The following is a 12,066-nucleotide window of genomic DNA, read 5'->3' on the forward strand; positions in this document are numbered from 1 at the left end:
TGACCTACCTGCCTGTATATGCACTCAGCACATGTTGTATCATCATCACCTGCCCATATGCCAAGTTGAGAGTCTAGACCTTCAGAATAGTTTTAAGTTTGCTCAGGACATGAAAGGTTACGGTTAGACTGGCAGAAGTGGTACAATTAACATAATACCTCCATTTTTTCTACAATGGGCATTTTTTTTTCATTAGTGAATTTCAAACAAATTGTGTATTAATTAAAGTAGATAAAACTAAACTTTTTTTTAATAGTTCTACAAATTCAATATGTTCTTTAAATGAAACATTAGCAAGCTTATACATCTCTCTAACTCTTCACAGCAAACAAAATGTACTGGATTTGAAAATTTCCCTTGAATGGTGATTGGTAAGTTTCAGGTAACTACACAGTTGTTGTGTACTGTACAGATTTTTTTATACATCTGTAGTGTATATTAAATAATAATGCAGAATAGAAACCTTTATACAAAATTTCCTGCTGTTTTAAAATGTAAAACATTCATGAAATCATTTCATACGAATTTACTGAACCAAAAGCTGCTTTTTGCAAAACTGAAACAAGACTGCATAGCTGGAAACAATCAAACTTATAAATTTGTCTGTTGTTGCCAAGTTAAAACACCATGTAAATGTTTTTGTTTTTTTATTACCATATATCCCTGCATGAATCCCCTCCCCCATTTTCTAAGAGATTAATATATATCTTAAGTGGATGCTTGTAGTGTTTTTATAGTCAAAATTGTTCTTTTTACAAGGGCGTAGGGGCTTTCAGAGACAGGCGTACAAAAATTAGTAAGTTCAGCTCAAGAAGTTGCCAGATTGCACCATTTACTCCAGCTTTATGAAATTTTTCCTGGGGCCGCCCTGGACCCCGTTGAGAGGGGGATACCCCCTCCTAAACCTACTCCCTCCGCTGCCCCAATGCTCAAATCGTCCCTACGCCCCTGTTTTATAGTATACAATGACTCAAAATCTAAAATTAAACAGATCCCAAAATAAATGCACCCACTTCCCAAACCTTTTAAAAATACTATGTCCCCCAGGACATTTATTCAAGCACCGTGTATAACATTTGTTCCTTAGCACTTTGAGCCTATCTGGTCATGAATCTTATTGTCTTAACAAAAAAAAAAAAGTTGTAAAAGGATTGTGCTTCATGCAGGAAAAGAATATGGAAGATGTCTGGGACTATTGTCTGTAATGGTTTTCATTGTGTTTGTGAAACACACAAGTTGCAGCTACTACAGAATAAAGACCATCTTGTTCTCAACATACAGGCGAGATATCAGCTGCTATATGTTGCCTAGCAACCATACACAGTTTATATTTGTTGATAAAAAGTTTTCCCTTATATAAGTTGTTGCTTGTTTGCCAGCAATCATAGTTCTGTTTGTTGTTGTTGTTTTTCTTCTTCTTGTTCTTGTAGCTGCACTTGTTGTGGTGATGTAGTAACATTTTCATACAGCACCTCTGGAAATGGATCTATAATGAAAAAAAATTCTCTAGGTCAACCAGACTACCTTCTACATTTGCTACAAAATGAACAACTTCATTCTTAACAAAAATTTAAATGTTTCCAGCAATTTAGGTACAAATGAAATAATTGTTCAAGAGGATTTTTAACAAGTTTAAAGGGAATACTTTCAAGTAATATAAAGTTCTGTAAAAGCACATATTTTCGCTGGGTCAAAATTTTGTGAAGTATGTTCGAGAGGTTTAATATTTGCGTAATTGTAAAAATGATATTCTACATTATTAGAATTATACTAATGGTAAATAATTACGCGAGGACTAATTTTTGCGAGATGTAGGGCCTCGCAAAAATAAAATCCTCGTGAAAATTTCTGCTTTTACAGTACTATTAGTAACATAAGTTTCATACTTTTACTTTGAGGATTGTTTGGGCAAATTTAAATGAATGTCCAGTAATAAATAAAACAAGTTACAGACTGAACATGATCTAGATGTGTGTCCAGAGGACACTGGTGCCTTCACTCCTGTCATTGTATGCATATTTTTGACAAAGTCAATGGCCATTACTCTAGTCTCCCAATTAAAATCCTAGGTGCATAACTTCACAGTCGTGTTGAATAACAATCCTGTGAGGTTTAATGACTCTAGGCCAAATACTTTTTGAGGTATGCATGACACAGTCTCAGACGGCCGTAATGACAGATAGATCCAAGGACAATGGCAAATATCATGGGGGGCACAAAAGCTGATGTATATCTTTGACCTCTAAGTGACCTTGACCTTTGCAAACAGGGCTATAGTCTAAAATGATGCTGCCTTGTTACAGTCAGTATTCTTGCCATGTTGCTTATCAACCAAAAGAAATTCAAGACCTACCACAAAAATGTCTGAATATATTAAACCTTTGTGTGACCATGACCTTTGAGCTATGGCTCAGTCTTGCATATGATGCCCTGTTTAACAAGAGCACCACCTTGCGGGTGCTGACGCTCATCTGATTTTTTTTGTACAATAGAAAAATTGTCCTACCCATGATTTTCTAAGTCCAAAAAGGGCCATAATTCTTGCAAAAAGCAGGATGGAGTTACGTTTCTTGAAGTACAGAGTCAACTTATGATGGTGAACAATTGTTGCAAGTTTCAAAGCAATAGCTTGAATAGTTTAGAAGAAAAGCTGACCTAAACATAAAACTTAACCAATAAACCTGGTATTTTCTAAGTCCAAAATGGGCCATAATTCTTGCAAAAAGCAGGAAAGAGTTATGTTTCTTGCTGTACATGGGCAAGTTTCAAAGCAATACTTTTGATAGTTTAGGAGAAAATCTGACCTAAACATAAAACTTAACCAGGCAACGCCGACGCCGATCAAGTGCTGACAATAACTTATCATTTTTTTTCAAAAAATCAGATGAGCTAAAAATTGTGAAAATCTGTACCAATATTAAAGTCACAGACTATAGAAAAAAAAAAAACACTTAAAAAATCTTTGATTTCTCAGTGTGACTTTAACCTTTAGGATCTGACTCTTGCATACTGTCTTCTTACGGTGAATATTTGTACCAAGTAATCTGGCTTATAAAGTGATCTTCCGGTAAAGAGAAAGTATCCAAATTCCTTGACAAGTGAAACTTGTGTGATAGTCTCGCTATATGAAAGTACATGTATTCATGCATGGTTAAGTTATTAACCAGAAGAAAATGGAATGCTTGAACTGACAGACAAGGCACCCACCTATGGTTCTTAAACAGGTTTCCAACAAGTCCTAGGAGACTGATAATGATTCAATTTAGAAAAACAAAAATTAAAAATACCAGTTCACACTGATACTTCTGAAGCATTTGGAAACTGACCCTGACAGACAGATGAAAAGAAAGTTAAAGTCCTTATATATATACACCCACTCCAACTAACAAGAGGACCATGATGGTCCTGAATCGCTCACCTGTTCCCACATGACCCAGTTTTGAGTATGGCGTCGTTTTTTCTGTTATTTCACATAGTGACCTAGTTTTTGAGCTCATGTGACCCAGTTTTGAACTTGACCTAGATATTATCAAGATAAAAATTCTGAACAATTTTCATGAAGATCTATTGAAAAATATGGTCTCTAGAGAGGTCACAAGGTTTTTCTATTACTTGACCTATTGACCTAGTTTATACTTACTGGCCTAGTTTTTGACCCCACGTGACCCAGTTTCGAAACTGACCTACATATCATCAAGGTGAACATTCAGATCAATTTTCATGAAGATCCATTGAAAAATATGGCCTCTAGAGAGGTCAAAAGATTTTTCTAATTTTAGACCTACTGACCTAGTTTTTGACCGCAGCTGACCCAGTTTCAAATCTGACCTAGATATCATCAAGATGAACATTCAGACCAATTTTCATACAGATCCCATGAAAAGTATGGCCTCTAGAGAGGTCACAAGGTTTTTCTATTTTTAGACCTACTGACCTAGTTTTTGATGGCACGTGACCCAGTTTCAAACTTGACCTAGATATCATCAAGGTGAACATTCTGACCAATTTTCATGAAGATCCATTCAAGGGTATGGCCTCTAAAGAGGTCACAAGGTTTTTCTATTTTAAGACCTACTGACCTAGTTTTTGATTGCAGTTGACACAGTTTCAAACTTGACCTATATATCATCAAGATAAACATTCAGACCAACTTTCATACAGATCCCATGAAAAATATGGCCTCTAGAGAGGTCACAAGGTTTTTTCATTATTTGACCTACTGACCTACTTTTTGATGGCACGTGACCCACTTTCGAACTTGATCTAGATATCATCAAGATGAACATTCTGACCAATTTTTATGGAGATCCATTCACAAGTATGGCCTCTAGAGAGGTCACAAGGTTTTTCTATTTTTAGACCTACTGACCTAGTTTTTGACCGCACATGACCCTGTTTCGAACTTGACCTAGATATCATCAAGATGAACATTCAGACCAACTTTCATACAGATCCCATGAAAAATATGGCCTCTAGAGAGGTCACAAGGTTTTTCTATTATTTGACCTACTGACCTAGTTTATGAGGGCACGTGACCCACTTTCGAACTTGACCTAGATATCATCAAGATGAACATTCTGACCAATTTTCATGAAGATCTCATGAAATATATGGCCTCTAGAGAGGTCACAAGGTTTTTCTATTTTTAGACCTACTGACCTAGTTTTTGACCGCACGTGACCCAGTTTCGAACTTGACCTAGATATCATCAAGGTGAACATTCTGACCAACTTTTATGAAGATCCATTCATAAGTATGGCCTCTAGAGAGGTCACAACGTTTTTCTATTTTTAGACCTACCGACCTAGTTTTTGACCCCACGTGACCCAGTTTCGAACCTGACCTAGATATCATCAAGATGAACATTCAGACCAACTTTCATACAGATCCCATGAAAAATATGGCCTCTAGAGAGGTCACAAGGTTTTTCTATTATTTGACCTACTGACCTAGTTTTTGATGCCACGTGACCCAGTTTCGAACTTGACCTAGATATCATCAAGGTGAACATTCTGACCAATTTTCATTAAGATCTTGTGAAATATATGGCCTCTAGAGAGGTCACAAGGTTTTTCTATTTTTAGACCTACTGACCTAGTTTTTGACCGCATGTGACCCAGTTTCGAACTTGACCTAGATATCATCAAGGGGAACATTCTGACCAATTTTCATAAAGATCCCATGAAAAACGTGACCTCTAGAGTGGTCACAAGCAAAAGTTTACGCACGCACGGACGGACTGACGGACGGACGGACGACGGACGACGGACGCTGTGCGATCACAAAAGCTCACCTTGTCACTTTGTGACAGGTGAGCTAAAAAAGGAGCAAATACCAAAAATTGAGCGACAGTTCAGTAACAGAAAGACAATCCTTTGTTAAAACAATTATGTGCATTTGAATAAATGTTTTCCTACAAAGTTGCAGAAAAATGTAGAAAATGACAAAAACTACATATGAGCTGCACCATGAGAAAACCAACAGTGCGATTGCGACCAGCATGGATCCAGACCAGCCTATCAAAGCCTATTGCAATTAGAGAAGCCGTTAGCGAACAGCATGGATCCTGATCAGACTGCGCAGATGCGCAGGCTGGTCTGGATCCATGCTGGTTGCAAAGCCACTACGTTGGTTTTCTCATGGCATGGCTCATATCAACAGAGAGATACTTCAGTCAAAGGTAACAACAGCTTAAAACTTAAACATACATAAGATTTCCCTGTTCTCTTCAAATGAGTGTACATAAAATTGTAAGAACAAAGATATATCTGGAGAAAAGGTAGCATAATTAGAAGAGAAAATAACAATAGTCCTGAAGTCATTGCAACTTCATTAAAGCATCCTCACAAAATGCAGCATATCCTTTTCATACATATGCTTTAATGATAACATTTGACCTAATTACTATAGATACAATGAGCAATGACCAAGGGCAATCGCCCTAAGAAGTTTAATGGGCATAAGCCTGAACTTGCTAATTTGTTAGATACCATTTATAGTGAAGGTGACTGTGACACTTGACTACTGACCTTTCCCCCACCCCCTCCCGTTCCCACATCAAAATACAGGGGTCACATATCAACATTCGGCAATCATATAATTCTCACATACTGTAAGGAACAATTTAGCCCAACTATCAAGGTATATGATTTTATCCAGCTTTACATGAAACATTAAAAAATATTACACAAATCTACCTGTCTAATACATTTTGGAATATATTATGCTAGATGATGATAATATAATAATAATAATAATAATAACTAGAAAATGCTTTTGTAAAAAAGCGCATGTCTCCCCCAATGCAAAGTCCTATAGGCAAGAAGTCAATAGGGGTCAGGAGCGAAAGTCAAAGAGACACTGATGGATGGCTGCAATAGGGATCATCTACTTGGCATGTCCAGTCATCCCGCTAAATTTCAACACTCTTGGCCTAGTGGTTCTGAAGTCACTGTTCAGGCTCCTGTGACCTTGACCTTTGATGAAGTGACCTCAAAATAAATAGGGGTCATCTACTCTGCATGTCCAATCATCCTATTAAGTTTCAACATTGTAGGTCAAGTGGTTCTCAAGTTATTTCATAAAAATGATTTTACATGAACAGGCCACTGTGACCTTGACCTTTAATAGACTGACCTCAAAATCAATAGGGGTCATCTACTCTGCATGTTCAATCATCCTATGAAGTTTCAACATTCTGGGTCAAGTGGTTCTCAAGTTATTGATCGGAACTGGTTATCAATGTTCAGGCCCCTGTGACCTTGACCTTTAATGGAGTGACCCCAAAAACAATAGGGGTCATTTACTCTGCATGAACAATCATCCTACGAAGTTTCAACATTCTGGGTCGAGAGGTTCTCAAGTTATTGATTGGAAATGGTTTTCCATGTTCAGGCCCCTGTGGCCTTGACCTTTAACAGAGTGACCCTTAAATCGTTAGGGGTCATCTACATTGCATGACCAATCATCCTATGAAGTTTCATCATTCTGGGTCAAGTGGTTCTCAAGTTACTGACCGGAAATGGTTTTCAATGTTGAGGCCCCTGTGACCTTGACCTTTCACAGAGTGACCCCAAAATCGTTAGGGGTCATCTACTCTGCATGACCAATCATCCCATTAAGTTTCAACATTCTGGGTCAAGTGGTTCTCAAGTTACTGACCAGAAATGGTTTTCAATGTTCAGGCCCCTGTGACCTTGACCTTTGACAGAGTGACCCCAAAATCAATAGGGGTCATCTACTCTTTATGACCAATCATCCTATGAAGTTTCAACATTCTGGGTCAAGTGGTTCTCCAGTTATTGATCGGAAATGGTTTTCCATGTTCAGGCCCCTGTGACCTTGACCTTTGACGGAGTGACCCCAAAATCAATAGGGGTCATCTACTTTGCATGTACAATCATCCTATGAAGTTTCAACATTCTGGGTCAAGTGGTTCTCTAGTTATTGATCGGAAATGGTTTTCCATGTTCAGGCCCCTGTGACCTTGACCTTTGATGGAGTGACCCCAAAATCAATAGGGGTCAATTACTCTTTATGACCAATCATCCGATGAAGTTTCAACATTCGGGGTCAAGTGGTTCTCTAGTTATTGATCGGAAATGGTTTTCAATGTTCAGGCCCCTGTGACCTTGACCTTTGACGGAGTGACCCCAAAATCAATAGGGGTCATCTACTCTTCATGAACAATCATCCTATGAAGTTTCAACATTCTGGGTCAAGTGGTTCTCTAGTTATTGATCGGAAATGGTTTTCAATGTTCAGGCCCCTGTGACCTTGACCTTTGACAGAGTGACCCCAAAATCAATAGGGGTCATCTACTCTTCATGACCAATCATCCTATGAAGTTTCAATATTCTGGGTCAAGTGGTTCTCTAGTTATTGATCGAAATGGTTTTCAATATTCAGGCCCCTGTGACCTTGACCTTTGACGGAGTAACCCCAAAATCAATAGGGGTCATCTACCCTTCTTGACCAATCATCCTATGAAGTTTCAACATTTTGGGTCAAGTGGTTCTCTAGTTATTGATCGGAAATGGTTTTCAATGTTCAGGCCACTGTGACCTTGACCTTTCACAGAGTGACCCCAAAATCGTTAGGGGTCATCTACTCTGCATGACCAATCATCCCATTAAGTTTCAACATTCTGGGTCAAGTGGTTCTCAAGTTACTGACCGTAAATGGTTTTCAATGTTCAGGCCCCTGTGACCTTGACCTTTAATGGAGTGACCCCAAAATCAATAGGGGTCATCTACTTTGCATGTCCAATCATCCTATTAAGTTTCAACATTGTAGGTCAAGTGGTTCTCAAGTTATTTCATAAAAATGATTTTACATGAACAGGCCACTGTGACCTTGACCTTTAATAGACTGACCTCAAAATCAATAGGGGTCATCTACTCTGCATGTTCAATCATCCTATGAAGTTTCAACATTCTGGGTCAAGTGGTTCTCAAGTTATTGATCGGAACTGGTTATCAATGTTCAGGCCCCTGTGACCTTGACCTTTAATGGAGTGACCCCAAAAACAATAGGGGTCATTTACTCTGCATGAACAATCATCCTACGAAGTTTCAACATTCTGGGTCGAGAGGTTCTCAAGTTATTGATTGGAAATGGTTTTCCATGTTCAGGCCCCTGTGGCCTTGACCTTTAACAGAGTGACCCTTAAATCGTTAGGGGTCATCTACATTGCATGACCAATCATCCTATGAAGTTTCATCATTCTGGGTCAAGTGGTTCTCAAGTTACTGACCGGAAATGGTTTTCAATGTTGAGGCCCCTGTGACCTTGACCTTTCACAGAGTGACCCCAAAATCGTTAGGGGTCATCTACTCTGCATGACCAATCATCCCATTAAGTTTCAACATTCTGGGTCAAGTGGTTCTCAAGTTACTGACCAGAAATGGTTTTCAATGTTCAGGCCCCTGTGACCTTGACCTTTGACAGAGTGACCCCAAAATCAATAGGGGTCATCTACTCTTTATGACCAATCATCCTATGAAGTTTCAACATTCTGGGTCAAGTGGTTCTCCAGTTATTGATCGGAAATGGTTTTCCATGTTCAGGCCCCTGTGACCTTGACCTTTGACGGAGTGACCCCAAAATCAATAGGGGTCATCTACTTTGCATGTACAATCATCCTATGAAGTTTCAACATTCTGGGTCAAGTGGTTCTCTAGTTATTGATCGGAAATGGTTTTCCATGTTCAGGCCCCTGTGACCTTGACCTTTGATGGAGTGACCCCAAAATCAATAGGGTCAATTACTCTTTATGACCAATCATCCGATGAAGTTTCAACATTCGGGGTCAAGTGGTTCTCTAGTTATTGATCGGAAAATGGTTTTCAATGTTCAGGCCCCTGTGACCTTGACCTTTGACGGAGTGACCCCAAAATCAATAGGGGTCATCTACTCTTCATGAACAATCATCCTATGAAGTTTCAACATTCTGGGTCAAGTGGTTCTCTAGTTATTGATCGGAAATGGTTTTCAATGTTCAGGCCCCTGTGACCTTGACCTTTGACAGAGTGACCCCAAAATCAATAGGGGTCATCTACTCTTCATGACCAATCATCCTATGAAGTTTCAACATTCTGGGTCAAGTGGTTCTCTAGTTATTGATCGGAAATGGTTTTCAATGTTCAGGCCCCTGTGACCTTGACCTTTGACGGAGTAACCCCAAAATCAATAGGGGTCATCTACTCTTCATGACCAATCATCCTATGAAGTTTCAACATTCTGGGTCAAGTGGTTCTCTAGTTATTGATCGGAAATGGTTTTCAATGTTCAGGCCACTGTGACCTTGACCTTTCACAGAGTGACCCCAAAATCGTTAGGGGTCATCTACTCTGCATGACCAATCATCCCATTAAGTTTCAACATTCTGGGTCAAGTGGTTCTCAAGTTACTGACCGTAAATGGTTTTCAATGTTCAGGCCCCTGTGACCTTGACCTTTAATGGAGTGACCCCAAAATCAATAGGGGTCATCTACTTTGCATGTACAATCATCCCATGAAGTTTCAACATTCTGGGTCAAGTGGTTCTCTAGTTATTGATCAGAAATGATTTTCAATGTTCAGGCCCCTGTGACCTTGACCTTTGACAGAGTGACCCCAAAATCAATAGGGGTCATCTACTCTTCATGATCAATCATCCTATGAAGTTTCAACATTCTGGGTCAAGTGGTTCTCTAGTTATTGATCGGAAATGGTTTTCAATGTTCAGGCCCCTGTGACCTTGACCTTTGACGGAGTGACCCCAAAAACAATAGGGGTCGTCTACTCCAGCAGGCCTACAACCCTATGAAGTTTGAAGGTTCTAGGTCAAATGGTTCTCCAGTTATTGCTCGGAAATGAAGTGTGACGTACGGACAGACGGACGGACGGAAGGACGGACGGACGGACGGACAGGGCAAAAACAATATGTCTCCTGGGGGAGACATAATAATAAAGACTTTATTTATGATAGATGCTGTATTAGGCTAATATCAGCAAAATTTTCATAACACAATAAAACAATGAACGCTCAAGGTCGCAAGAGGATTAGAAATAATAATCAAGCATTGGAATGATCCAGATGTAGAAAATATAAAGAAAGCTTCCAGGAATCATGAGTTGCTCAAGTCAGCCTTGTTGCTTGAGCCACTGATGCTCAAAGTGAGCGGCGTTTTACTGTACAAGACCTTAACATGCTTTTAATCACATTGATGGTTATCAACCACATTCATATTACAGTTAGCAAACATTTATAGCTTTAATGAGTGCCACTTTGGAAAAGAAAACATGTTAGGGCTTTGCAACCAGTAAGGATCCAGATCAGCCTGCACCTCTGTGCATTCTGACGTTTGCTTATCAATTGCATACACGTGAAGAAATCCATGAATGAACAGATTGGATGTGGAAGTGGAGATAAAAGAACAGTATGAATGTGCTTTGATCTGGATCCTTCTGGTCACTAAGTCTTAACATGGGTTTTTGCACCACTGCACTCAAATATTTTACAACATGTCATTTAGTTAACTAGAGCTGCAGCCAAACTTTGAAAACCACCACATTTTGTGACCACAGAATTCGTTTATGATATTTTAAACACCATGCATAACTGAAAAGTTAAAAGAGGTAAATTCTAAAGCTAATATGAACCAATGTTCATTCTGAAGTTGGAAGAGGTATCTTATAGAGGATATTACACGAGTGTCTTTTCATACTGAATTTATTAAACAAGTTGAATAAAATGCGAGGCTCTGCCGAGGCACAGACCAAACACAGTACTGTCATTTCAGACAGTTGGCATGAATTATCATTTTTATGCCCCCGAAGGGAGGCATATAGTTTTTGAACTGTCTGTCTGTCTGTCGGTCTGTCAGTCTGTCGGTCTGTCCGCAATTTTCGTGTCCAGTCCATATCTTTGTCATCGATGGATGGATTTTCAAATAACTTGGCATGAATGTGTACCACAGTAAGACGACGTGCAGTGCGCAAGACCCAGGTCCGTAGCTCAAAGGTCAAGGTCACACTTAGACGTTAAAGGATAGTGCATTGATGGGCGTGTCCGGTCCATATCTATGACATCGATGGATGGATTTTCAAATAACTTGGCATGAATGTGTACCACAGTAAGACGACGTGCAGTGCGCAAGACCCAGGTCCGTAGCTCAAAGGTCAAGGTCACACTTAGACGTTAAAGGATAGTGCATTGATGGGCGTGTCCGGTCCATATCTTTGTCATCGATGGATGGATTTTCAAATAACTTGGCATAAATGTGTACCACAGTAAGACAACGTGTCATGCGCAAGACCCAGGTTCGTAGCTCAAAGGTCAAGGTCACACTTAGACGTTAAAGGATAGTGCATTGATGGGCGTGTCCGGTCCATATCTTTGTTATCGATGGATGGATTTTCAAATAACTTGGCATGAATGTGTACCACAGTAAGACGAAGTGTCACACGCAAGACCCAGGTCCGTAGCTCAAAGGTCAATGTCACACTTAGACGTTAAAGATCATTTTTCATGACAGTGCATTGATGGGCATGTCCGGTCCATATCTTTGTCATTCATGCATG

At 39.4% G+C, this 12,066-nt stretch overlaps 1 protein-coding gene across 1 annotated transcript in view; it reads right to left on the reverse strand.

Moving 5' to 3' along the window:
* Window positions 1-491: 491 nt before the first annotated feature.
* Window positions 492-12,066, reverse strand: part of LOC128546050 (receptor-type tyrosine-protein phosphatase beta-like) — a 44,909-nt gene continuing 33,334 nt past the window's right edge. Inside the window, exon 11 of the mRNA XM_053542102.1 lies at window positions 492-1,486. Coding sequence (XP_053398077.1) covers window positions 1,383-1,486 — 104 coding nt within the window. The 3' untranslated portion in view covers window positions 492-1,382. The remainder of the gene's footprint in view (window positions 1,487-12,066) is intronic.

This window comes from Mercenaria mercenaria, chromosome 4 (assembly GCF_021730395.1).
Source record: "Mercenaria mercenaria strain notata chromosome 4, MADL_Memer_1, whole genome shotgun sequence".
Classification (NCBI taxonomy): Eukaryota; Metazoa; Mollusca; class Bivalvia; order Venerida; family Veneridae; genus Mercenaria; species Mercenaria mercenaria.